Source organism: Rhea americana, unplaced genomic scaffold (assembly GCF_003343005.1).
Source record: "Rhea americana isolate MKP2758 unplaced genomic scaffold, rheAme1 scaffold_202, whole genome shotgun sequence".
NCBI classification, from domain to species: Eukaryota; Metazoa; Chordata; class Aves; order Rheiformes; family Rheidae; genus Rhea; species Rhea americana.
Window position 1 is genome coordinate 839,321 of NW_028186173.1, and position 13,307 is coordinate 852,627.

Below are 13,307 nucleotides of genomic sequence, written 5' to 3' on the forward strand. Positions count from 1 at the left end.
GGTGAGGCTCACAGATGATTCTGAAATTAAGGTAACGCAGAAGGAAGTGTTTCCATAYTTCCACCTACGCTCAAACCGAGGACGCTCGGCGGCTCTGCGGAAGCGGAGGGCTGGGAAAGGGACGGGCGGTAGAGCGATGCCCACCTGCCACCGCTAGCTGTACGTAGGCTGGGAGGTGCCTGCGAGCCCTTCTCCGGCTTTGGCACGCGGCGCAGCGCGGGCAGACGGGCCGCTGCCACGAGAGGAGGGTTCAGCGTTCAACCGCGCACTTCCTACCTCTGCTTTTCCCGCGGAAATACCGCGTTTGGTAACAACTCCTCAAAAACGGCAGCACAGCCGTTCCCGGAGGAACGGAGCGCCCCGACATACGTTATCTGCCGTCAAAGGCACGGGCAGAACGGGGTGCGTGAGCACGGTGGAGGGGGAGGACGGCAGGGTGCCGCCCTTCATTCGCTTCTACGACAACCCCGACGCAGGGCTCTGCGAGCCAGCGTTGGCCCCGAGCACCGGGAAGCCGTGGTAAGTCTCATCGCTGCAGAGAGGAAAGAGTGCTGACGCATAACATCGCTCCGCAGTGACATCTCTCTTCGGCAGCAGCGAGCCAGGCTGGAAGCAAGGCGAGTCGAGACGTGCAGATTGCACAGTGCTACTGGCCACCGTCGTCTGTTAACRTAACTCAGAAAAGACACCACCAAGTTATACATATCTTCCACCCTGTAAAAATTTCTGAGTCCAATAGTGATATGGGTATGACTTTTGTAAGAGTGGAGAGGAAAGCCAGCATTACAACCCGGTAAATAAGAGAACTGTGCYATTCTTTTTTTCATTTCAGGGAATGTCTGGGAATGTGACGCATGCTGCGTTTGTTTAGAGCTTCTTTCAGCGAAAAGGTCRTGCTCCCTTCAGGCACAGAAACCAGTAAGTCTAATCCAAAACACATTTTCTTTCTTTAAACATGTACATTTATCTAATCCTTTCCATCTGTCAGCTTTCTATAGAAATGAGGGAGAAAAAGCAAAACAAAAAAAAAAGTTTGTGTTTGCACATCTTCATCCAACAGGATGATGATGATGGAACAGGAAAACATCCTGCTCATGCAATCATAGATTAMTTCCCACTTATAAATACTTCTATTAAAATATAACTACTTTTTCCATCAAAGTTAATTCTTAAGGATTCTCTAAGTCCAATAAAAATAGAATTTAGTTCAGGAATAAGATGTCATTTAATCAACAAGATCAGTTCTAAACAATATACTGAGACACTCTTCAYAGCTCCCTAATGGATGTTCAGGTTGTGTGTTTAAAACGCATGAAAGGAGCAAAAGAAGCAACACTCAAAGTGTTTACTTTTAGGCAGTAATTAATCCATAATGTCAGTTATCAGCACAGCAGCAAAAACACTGGGAGAATTAGAAACAGAGGTTATCCCCACTGATTTTGCTGCTCAGGGACTAGAAAACATGCTACAGTGCACCTTATACAGAATAAAGTGACAGCTGTAATATCCAACTTATTCTTAGAAGTAGTCAACAAGTTCTTTTTTAGTTCTAATTAGGGGGAGAAAGGAAGAAAAACATGAGATTATGATAAAAATCTCAAAAAGCCATCTCATATGGCTTTAAACTCAGCCATATGTGGACTGTAGACTTGCACAAAACAATTTTTAAAATATCCCTAAGAGTCACAATTTGAGCACAAASCAGATATACAAGCTGAACGAAGCCTGCTCTGATACCATTAGTTCTGCCATACTCTAAGTAAGCGCTTTCTACAAACCCACCGCTCTCTCAATAGAGGTTTATGCCCATTTTGATGTAACTATGCAGGATTTAGAGGGAACAGGACAGCAGGATTCTCCAGGGCTCCAGAAAGCSGTTCCACAAATTCTCAGGACCTTTCCTGTAGTCCATATCCACCATTGAGTCAACCAAGAGAAACACGGTGCAAAAAAGGCTTAAGACGAGAGACAGTAATATTGTAGAAGACCAGCTAATGCTGTTACTTCAGTGATGCTGGTAAATATATTAATTGCAAACCAGTGGGGTTGGCACTCCTTTCTCATAGTGAGGAGTAACAGAGTCTAATTTCCTTGGCATGATTATACAGAATTGCATTTTTTCTGTTGTACATGTCCTCTAATGTATGAAATAATACATTTCTGCTCTGTTCAAGAGACTCAAAGAGTCAGAGTGGCAGAAATGCACTCACAAAGACAAGGGCGGTTGGAAGGACATCTATACTAGATATTCAGGAACAAAAGCCTATGCTTGTGCTAAAGGCTATGGGGGAAATGAAGTATGAACATTTAAAATTAAAGTATCTCTTCATTGACAAAATGTGAATATTCTTAATTTTCTGGATCATTAAACCTCCTTCTTGGAGGTGAGTTAAGAAACTTTGGGCTATGTCTACTGCATCAGGTTGGGTTTGGGAAAGTCTAATGACATGATGATTCAAGCTGTCACYGGCAGGAGTCTGGTGCTCTCAGCATGCCTTCTGTGGGAGGGAGCAAGAGTCTTCTTCAAAGGAAGGCCACAATTAGTCCACAAAAAAGTCTCACTGCCTCTGGGGTCACCAGAGGATCTGCTTCGTTACAGCAGATTGAAGCAGTTACTGCAGATATTCTTAACAGCTGACTGTATCAGGATTGAACAGTCTGGGTAGACTCAGAGAGACTGAAAACACTTACAAAGAGAAAGTGATTTGCACATGCAAAATCTAAGCCCTTCTGAGCCTCACTGATTCTTATCATGATATCTTAGAAAAGATTGATGTCTCAGTCAAGTTTTGTCTGCGGAAATTCAGAAAGCTCAAAAATGGTAAAAGGCAGACAGATGTGCAGAGATGCCAAACAGCTGCAAATGCAACTCTGCTCCAAAAATGATCGATCCAAAACTTTAAAAGGTCTCAAAAAAATCCAGAAAATATCTTACCATGAGAAAGAGAAGCACCAAAAAGAGTACCAAGTGGGCTGTGGCAAGAAGCCACACCAGTGATGCTGTCTACATCATTTTTTGTCAGTCTTTAGTAAAGAAGCCATGGTCATATTTTTTACAACTTCGCATGCCAGCAAATACAGTTCCAGACTAAAACTGCCTAATCCCCCAAGGTTCACAGCCCCTACATGTTGCATTTCAATTTCCTTTGAGGAAAACGTCTTCAGTTTTTCGTTCCAAGTTTGCAGAATGAAATACATGGCATTAGAGACGATACAACCGACAGGCACGCTGGGTTGCTGGATTACCAGGTGTGTGTGCAGCAGGCTTCTTGCAGGGTACAGTAAACAGCACTGCGTTGTGCAGAAATGCCATGTGGTCCGTGTGCAAGATAACAAGACATGCAAACCTATTTACATTTCACCACTGCACTTATTTTACATACAAATAAAATTACCAGGAAGGATTTTATTCCTGCATGCAAAACATTTTCTTCCATCCTCAAAATGTTCTCTAGAGCCAGGCACTCCTTTTCTTCCTCAATAAAATGGTAATATTTTATCCAACAGATTGTGAAATGTCCAAAGCTTCTAGACACTATCATAATCAAATATAATAATATAATATTCTTCTTAGCTCCTTTCAGTACCAAAGTCATCTTGTTATTTTGAAGATAGTTCTCAAGGCACTTAACTACATCTTTATTGAATCAACATAAATGTCCTTAAAGCTATCTCAGTGCAAATGTATCAAGAGTACTCTTGAAATTCCTCATCACACCTTGTTCCTGAAAATCTATTTGAAACATATTCTGCTGTATTGAATTTCTGTCTGAAACAGCCCATTTAGGCAGCTGATAGACTATGGCAGGCGCCCCATTCATTGTGTTATCATTTTATACAGTCTGTCCATAAAACCCCCAAGAGAAGGATGTACTGTCTGTCCATGAAAAATAACCCACTGTCTGTGGCTTATGGGAACAGCAACAGAATTTTAAATACCTAGGAAGAATGAAGGCTCAACCACTTACATTATTCTAGCAGCATTTTTCTAGCTGAATGGCCATATTCAGTCTCACAATGAGAGGAGTAATGCAATTAAACCAGCACCATAATGAGGAATTGGAAACATGGGTTTTAGGTTGAAAAACAAAAGCCCCTAAATTTTAAAATAATGAAGTAACATGGCTGTTGCACAAGATGTAAGGAATGCATTATTAGCCACAGCAGTAAAGTGTCAGATACTCTACACTATAGCAATATTCTACAGTTCAACTATGACTCCTTTTATACCTTGTAYTCATGTATCTCCTGATGTTAACTGCATGGACCTCATCAGTTTTGCTCCCCCCAGCAATTGCACTGGTTGAACAGAAGGAAAAATATTTAGTTGAATGGTCTGCCTAAAAAGGGACAACTAAGACAATTTTGGATAGTAAGATGGATTTCTCCTTTTTGACGTTCCAAATTGACAGGCTAAAGTTGAATATATAAGAAACCACCAGTGAGCAAAAGCTATAAAAGTTACATAAAAAAAAAAAGTTATGAAACTCCAGCTGTTGAGTGGGGTAAAGACCCACAAGCTCTGGCCACAGATCAGCTTCTCAGTGAGGAAAACGAGACGGAGTTTAGTGCCATCAGTCTGAATATGTTTTTAGATAACATGGCAAGGATGAACAAAACGTTACGGTATAAAAGAGCAAGAGGTGAGATGGAGAAAGCCTTCAATATTTGCTGCTAGGCTGCAGGCATGGGTAGGACGGTGGAGAAGTTGGGATACCAAGTGGAGAAGGTCCACAACAGCTGGTATCTTTAGAGGCATTGGTGGAGCAGTAAGGAGATGKGGGGCAGTCATGTTGAAAAGAATCACGTAAGTGGAAAAGGAAGGATTTTCCTTTTTGTCCCTAGTTTAMGCTGCTTCCACTCCACAGCCACTAAACATCTTTTTCTAGGCTTGCTCACAGAAAAAGCGTAAGAAGAAAATGGTCAAAAGTAAACAAAAAATCCCAAGAACAGATCAAGACATAAAAGAATATCAGATATCCCTGAAAAAAGAAAGAATAAAAAAAAGGACCAAAAAGACCAAGCACAAGCCCCTTTCTATTTCAGTGATATTTTAGACAGAACTGAGCAGTGAAAGGAGACTCACAGCTGTATGAAATTGTGTTATTTGGAGGGACCAAACCCACTGTTTGTCAGAATATTTTCAAAGACTTTTACCTAGGGAAAAATATCTTTTCTCAGTTCTGCACACTGATCAAACAGGTTTCACATGCAGTAGACAATGAAGCGATACAATCGGACGAATTGTGGAAGTAATTCGTAATACACAGAAAAAAAAAAAAAAAAAAGTCTACTGCCATCCTTAGATCTCTCAAAAGCCTTTGATAAACCAGGGTGGCTTTGTTAAAAAATACTGGTATCAGAGACAAGGTTTGGAGGAAATATGAAGTCCTGAATAAATATATTACACAAATCTCTATTAGAATAAAAGTTAATAAGATACACTCCAAAATATTTCAACTACAAAGGACAAAAAGAAACAGTTGCTCTTTATGTTCTACGCTGTTMTTTTTTATTGAAGTCCTGGAACAGTCAGAATAACACAACCAACCCCCAAAAGCCCGAACAGCTTATTAAAAAAGTAACCTAAAATGACTCAGAATTCGTAAGCAGCAAATAAGAGTGCTGTCTCTGGATAGTGTAATACTGACGGCTGCCAGATCATGCTACCTAGCCCATATTTTTAAAGAAATTCTATGAATTCAAGGCCATAACATTAATTATTTTAAATCCACAGCTAGGAGAATCCATGACTAGAAGGACACATACGAGCTTACAAATGAGATCTTTAGGAACAATATTTCTTCAGTTATATCAATTAATTTCTTTTCCCATTATTTCAAGACTGAAAATTCCATTAATTCTTTACCATGTACTTCAGAAAATTCTGTAATGCAGAACAGAGAAAAATTGCTCTATTTCTAACCATACTGCTTYGGATAGCAAAGAACTCCAGAGAAAACTTTGAGAATTATTTAATTTATTTGAATGATCCATTTCCAAGAGGGAATTAGAGGACTTCCTGCAACCTCAGCCTAAAAATGGATTAGAGGTACCAAACTCACCYTGCCACTGCTGGGTCGTCAATGAAAAGTGTGTCTGGCTTGATGTCCTAGCAACCTTAGTGTTGAGAAGACCTCAGAGGGGGCAGGCTGGGGCCAGCGGTCTCGCCAGGGCACAGCCAGCATGCCGTCACAGCACAGGCCAAGAAGAAATCTTCCTGAGGCTCAAGTGGGTGAAGTCAGCCAGGCTTTTTAGCTTGCTAGTGCTGGAACCGGAAAGAAGTCGGTGTTGGGATCTGCTCCAGCTCTGCTGCGGCTCCTGTGGAGCCGCAGGAGACCTAAAGGGGCACCTCATGCACCRAGGTGTCTTGAGGCAGGTCCTCAGCATCAGATGGCAGGGTAGGAGACCCTGCACCTTCCTGTGCCCAACAGCTACCCTGGACCAGGTAGGCGGGACGCAGGGCTTTGGGGAATGCTTTGGAGGCCCTTTGACCCAGCGGGCAAGGTCACCTACCGCTATGACCACCACAAATCCTGCACAGAGTAAAAGGAAAAGGAGATTGCAATGGGTTTTTCTATACCCTTGTAGTGCATGTTGCACATGAGGTACAGGGCATGGCGCAAGCGTATGTTGAAATTTATATTATTTAAACTCATGTTGTCTATGTCATCGATGACAATGTATCCATAACAACTGCTACTGAGCCTAGGCCATAACTTCATGTCCAATATCCACAGCATCACTTTATAAGCAGAATAATGACAAAATAGGTCAGAAAATTGTATCTCACTCAATCTAAGTAAGAGATTATATTCCCTCAGGGAAGGATCTGCTCGCAAAACATTTGCACCGTTGTGCAAGAACTCATTTTTGAAATGATTCTCTTCCCCACATCAGTGGTGCAGAGAAATAATGTATGATCACTTTTAATAGAAAACGTGACAGACAGTCTAGATCAAGCTGATTTTATAATGTAATTTGTTCTTGTAATTTGACCAAAGAAAAAAAATGTATAGATAATATTAAGAGTTCAACCAACCGAATAATAATTTACAGTTAACGAATTCAAGTTATGACTAAGGTTTGATAATTTCTGTACGGAAAGTTCATGTATCACCTTAAAGTCAAAATTAAGATCTATACAAAAGCACTCACAGAGCTCTTTAAATGCTGTTCATGCAAAGCCAGTTTGTGTTTAGTTATGCTGATGATCCCATCAGCTTAATGCTGTTGTTCTGTATGTYGTTTATTTTGTATTGTTTGCTATGGGTTTAGCACGGCAATAATGTGCTGTAGGGCTAGCAGAGGCACCAGAAGCTGTTCGACAGCTAGTAGAGCGGCCAAATCTTTCTCTCTAAGAGCAGTGCCCCCGTGGCCTGGGCTTTCCTCTCCGATGTGTAAAGTAGATGTGAAAAATGAATGAGCAACAAACAGGCACCTCTTTGCTGCTCCAGCCTTTTCTCTTTGATAAAACTGTAATGGCTTCCCCCTCCCCCGSTGTGAAATAATTCACTACGTTCAGAGAAATTGCCTGAGAAAATAAGTTTTTTTCTTCTCTTAAATATATTCATTTGGCAGAACTATTCAGCACATTCTCCCTCCTAAAATGTCATGTACGTCTTACTAATGAACTTCAGCTGACCCTAAGAAGTTATTTCACAGGCATAAGCAGTCAAGTTGGCTTGGAAAATGTATTTATTGAAATAAATTTAAAATCTTAAAAAGACCAGGGCAATGTCTGCTATTTGGCTGCTTAAATGYGTAATGGTGGGAGAAGTAGCTAAAATTGTTAGTATTTATTCAAATAAAAAGATACTTTTGTAAGATATTTCATCTAAAAACTTATTTTCTGAACAGAAATAAATTCTCTCCACTTTGGGAGGACGTAAATGGAATATATTTGGAAAAATACAATGTTCTTCTGCAATAGGCACTTCTAAAGCAATGCGGCCACATTTTAGGGTTGATAGAGCCACCAACATAATTCGACATGTCTGGCTCTGGCTATTTCAGTAGGCTTCTTCCTACATATAAATAAGTTTGTTGCATATATTTTTATATATCCAATTCTTTCTGGTCCCGCTGATCAYGACCGTACTGCCTGTTTCCTGGATTTCCTGCATTCCCCCTCCCCTTTTGACAACAACAGAATATAATTAATTCCAGTGAGTGGAGTTAATCACCTCAGGGAAAATCTGGGGTCGGAAATCTGTTGGTCTCCAGTAATCTAGACGGAGGACGCTCCACCGTGCACACTTCCCACGCAGCTGAGAGATGAAAGAACTAAACAGCAACAGCGGCTACTGCAAAGAAAAGCAATCCCCAAACCTAATCTTCTCCAGTGTAATCTGTACCGATCACTGTAGAAACGCGGTAACAGAGCCTGTCCTGGGAAAATACAGAAGACGAGGAAAGCAGTGCAGATGCAGCCAAGGGGGTGGGGGGGGCAAGTGGACACGTTGCATGCACGGCGCTGGTGGGTCAGAACAAACCRCGCAGAACCTCTGCGCAGGTTTCTGTTTTCTCCCTCTTCCCTACTTAAAAGACCTGCTTATTTCCTGCACCACGAGAATATTTGTCTCTGCAAATGTGCCTATCWACACATTGGGTGATAAATCAGATACTGTCGATAAAATATTTCTCTAATTCTTTTTATATGGAAAACAGAAATGAAGTATATGGCCTAAGTTTCTGAAGTGGACCATCTAAGGAAGCTCTGCTCTGTTAAAAAAAGAAAAAAAAGGGAAAAAAAGAAAAGAAAGAAAAGAAAGAAAAGAAAAAGGAAACGGAAAAGGTAAATCCACTATTTTTAAGACCTATCCATCAATACCAAACATAAGGTAGTCTTGCAAGATACCACACCAAAGCCAACCTATATACCAGAATGCCATGGAATTCTTTCTAATCATCGCAGGCAGCATCTCCCCTCAAATGTTCCCACAGAAGTGCCAATCTGAAACCTCTTGTTAGCATTTTTGTCGTTAACCAKGATAATTCCCAAATTGACTTTGCTGCTAGTCAACTGTAATGTATCAAATTGACTAACCACATCAATAGTCAACATTCAATAAATACACACAAAGCAGAAGAACTCTATCGGCATTCTGCTACCACCAGCAGAAAAAAATTGAGACGGCCTTTTTGCAACACAGGGCTGAAAAGCCCCGTAGGAAACTGCTCGTACAGCGATGGACGTACATAGTCGCTCTAGATTGTTACATGTATGGACACACACATACCCAARCACACCACAAGAACTACTTCTACATAATATGCGTGTTCAAAAGATAAATGTCTTACCAGGCCTGCCTCCAGCGTTGTGTACACTCTGCTTACATTTAGAACTAAAATTATCTGGAGCAAATTAAAGGAACTGGRAATAACATTTGTTTCCACGTTCACATAATTCCAACTGTTATCTTAGAGCCCGCACCAGCCTTAATGCTCCTGACAAAATCATCAAATATTTGATTTCTAAWTAAGCTCTTTTCATTCCAATGCTGGATTTGTCTTCCCTATCCTTAATTACGTTTCTATGTAAGTTATTCAAGAGCAAATGCAAAGATTTGCATTTTTATGTTATATAGAAACCACATAGTAAATATTTATCGGAGACAACACCTTCTCTGTTCATAGGTTTGTGAAGCTAGCCTTAAAGAAAACAGACGACACTCCCCATGTTACTGCTCTGTTTCCATTTATATGTATGCCCATAAACGCACGAGAGTACTTGTTAGAACTGACCTTTCCCAAACCATTAGGTATCCCTCTTCCCCCCAGCGGCCATCTCATCGCTCCCGCACGTGCGGAGTACACTTCACCTCTGCAGCTGCTTTTACCAAAGCTCCTGGTTTTACACCAGGGGAAACCTGCGGACATCAGCRTAAGCACACGTAATGCTCACGGGTGCAGGGACCTACAAATACACGAGAGTGGCAGATGTACATGTTATTCTAGTTTTAGAGAGAAACGTTGATAATCCCCTGAGCAAAACGAATGCAGCTGTAAAGGTATCGCACTGGGGATGAAGGACAACCTGGCAAACTGGGCTGTTGGTGACAAAAGTATTTTTAACTCTGTCTTCCCCCAGTTAGACCTTCTCTTCCATCTTACTGCCTCCTTATTACATAATACATGCTCTTATTTCCATGAACTCCTTAGTTTTGGATTCAYTTTGCCCTGAGGGCTTTGCTAATCCTTTCCAGGTGATTAGAAATAGTAATGATTATAATTCTTGGTTTGACCTCCCACAACAAAATTATGAAATTTTCTGGCAGGGGCATCAGTTCTTTGCTAAAGAGAGCTTCAATTTGCAAATATATAAGATGTTAAGCACATTAACATATTTACCATAATTCTGACACTCTTTGTAATATTGAATCACAAATATTTATAAGACATGAATCCAGTCATGCTTTATGTTTGGCACTGGAGATTATTCTGCTGATCATTAGAGTTGTATTAGCTCATGGGWATTCTACCTAAATAAACTACCACCCTCACATTAACATTGCCTGTTTACTGCCAGAGGTAAAAGATGATTTTTACAGTCACAGTTTGTGCTATGTACTACCTTAATCCATGTCTATTTAAAGCTACACAGGATTACTGGTGCATGTTGGAACAATTCCTGCTTATAGTTTAATATTTACTACTGGTAGCAAATCAGGCACTGAGAATATTGAGAAAAGCAATATTTAGCTTGAATGAGGGTAAAGCAAGGGGACTCAGTATTACTAATTCATTACAGAATCACGCATACAATTCCTATTCAGTACCGGTAGTTCAGTAGAATACTCTATCTAAAACATGTCCGTTCTGCCAGAGCCATCCTGTGCTTCGTGTCACACAAGGAACGAAGTCTGCCTGGAAAACCGGAGTTATTTTAGTTAYGTGTGTCTGGAACCTAAACTATCCCTTGGTAATTTTTTAGTGCATTGCAGTGCCATTTCCTACTTACTTGAAGCAGGACGTAAGAGGGTGATTGGTATGTGTTGCCRAAGCAGACGGAACCAAAGAACATATCAGAAAAGACTCTACAAGGSGAAAAAATTACAGCCAAAGCATCAGATGAGGGTTATCATTTCAACTGAGAGAGATAACTTGCAGGATGATTTACCGCACCTGCACTATATTCAAACTGGGACGGAGAACGCTGGCAGTTTCGCCCGGTGGGAGGCGCGAGGCGGGTGTTTCTGCAGGGCTGCGGCAAGCGAAGGGYTGCAAATCTTCGGGCAGGGAAGGAAAACACGGGAGGGCGCGGARGTGCTGCGGGGAGGAGAAGGCGAAGGCGAAGGAGAAGGTGAATTAAATTTAATCAAATTAAAGGCGAAGGGAAGGAGAAACCTCCCGAAGCCCGGACTTCCTTGGCATGGCCTCCTACTCGCGCCGTCTTCGGTTAGTTATTAGAGTCATGCTCCAAGGCGTCCCCGGGAAACCAAGGTCGGGGCTCGCTGACAGCTACTGATTGGATCTGAGGAGAACCACCACGAAAGCTGCGTGCTGCGTCCTTCCGTCAGGGCTCGACCAGGAGGCAGAGCAGTAACGGCAGCCACAAGACAGCAGGGAGGTGCAGGATGCCACGACCCCAGTTTGACTGGATAACCCTCAGAACCAGCGCTAGACACGAGAGCAAACCTCCCCCCCCAGTTTGTGTGCCACCTGCCCTGCCACGGGGCAGGAAACACTTCCGAGAGCACCTGCTTTTGCCTTCCATCGCACCTCTCGTGCAACGCACAGGAGGGCGTGAAATGAACCACGTACGCTCCCACGCGGTCGCACAGCCCACGGGGGAAGCAAGCCGACCTGGCTGCGAGCCAGAGGGCCAGGCCCCAGAGCCCTCAGGACGGASGGTAAGCACCAGCAGGCCTTTCGTTCGAATCTCGAAGGCGGTGTTTGGACTGAAGGTAGGTTTTGTTTGAAAAGGCCTTATTTAAAATGGTGTTAGGCAAGACGTTATATGATTTCCTCCGGTGTGAAAAGAGTAGATTCAAGGACTAGAAGAATCACTTATGCTAAATTTTAGGAGGATTAAAAAAAAAAAAAAAAACTTTGGTAATAATGTAAAAAGATCCCTAAGCCAGCCCMTAGATGCAAACCCCCACGGGTAGGGTCTGGCTATGCTAAATCAAGAGGAGTTTCAGAASTGCCGTAAATGGAGGGACCTTTTCTTACCTTAGACCTCTTTCTTGCTTCTAAATAGCACTGCATTGCAGTACMCAAAGCCAAGATCACTTTAGCTAAAGGTGACAAGATTCATGAATATATGATGCTAGGAAGTGTTCATGACTCTTTTCTAAGCCACAAGGGTGACAACTTCTGGTAGAACAAATTAAATATGAAAACATATGACATTGCATTTTTCTTTTTTCTTTTTCTTTTTTTTTTAAAAAAAAGAAAATAAAAAGAAAATTCCATATTTCTGAACTCTCAGGAAGCAGAGTGCAATACCACAGCCCTGGAGGTAACCAGTATTAAAACAAAGGAATATATTTCATTCAAACAAGACTTAGTGCTTAAAAATAACTTCTGTTAAATGCTGGTAATAGCTGAAGGGGAAAAACCTGCTCTTGAAGAGTTAAATAATTTCCAGTTAGCAGTATGTGGTAACAGTGAGGCTAGCTTTTTCCTTTGTTCCATCTACAGAAGTTTGCAAGTTATGAAGAAAATGTTCTGAACAGCTGATTTACTGGAAAGATACCCACCCACACATTCTGAGTACTYGCACGTTGTGAATTATGTGACTTAAGAAAAATACTAATTTAAAATTCTACATACAGTAAATCAGTTAAGACATTTASTAGTAAAATTGTATAAAAGTTTACTCTTTCAAATTTGTGTAGAAAATGATACATACATAGGAAGAGTGACGAAAGCTATCAAAGCTGATATCACGATTTTTAAATTAAAAAACTTTTCTAGAGAATCAAACATCTCTGTCTTTTTATTTTTCTATTTTACAAAAGATTCCACCCCCCAAAAAAAGCTTACTAAATTATCTTTAAATTCTTGATAAGTGGAAATACATCTTTATTACAGCCCAGATTCCCCAAACTACAACATATGAAATACAGTCTGAGAAGACACTTGGTTATGAATGCTAATAATTGCAMAAATCTCTGTGCAATTGCCTGTATTTTCTTTGATTCACTATTATGCTTCTTCTCTACCTATTTCTCCCTGAATCCTATTAATTTAATTAGAGAGTGATTATCACGTACTGGCCACTGATTTTGGCTTGAAGTAACATTACTTCTGTGGTCAATGATATTTTTGTGAGAGAAGTTAGGAATCTTATATTTAAA

At 41.1% G+C, this 13,307-nt stretch overlaps 1 protein-coding gene across 1 annotated transcript in view; it reads right to left on the reverse strand.

Moving 5' to 3' along the window:
* Positions 1-9,791: 9,791 nt before the first annotated feature.
* IQCJ (IQ motif containing J) overlaps positions 9,792-13,307 on the reverse strand; it is a 59,815-nt gene continuing 56,299 nt past the window's right edge. The window contains exons 5-7 of the mRNA XM_085304077.1: positions 11,123-11,271; positions 10,964-11,039; positions 9,792-9,872 (exon numbers count right to left, since the gene is read on the reverse strand). Of these exons, the coding sequence (XP_085160203.1) occupies positions 9,792-9,872; positions 10,964-11,039; positions 11,123-11,271 (306 nt within the window). The remainder of the gene's footprint in view (positions 9,873-10,963; positions 11,040-11,122; positions 11,272-13,307) is intronic.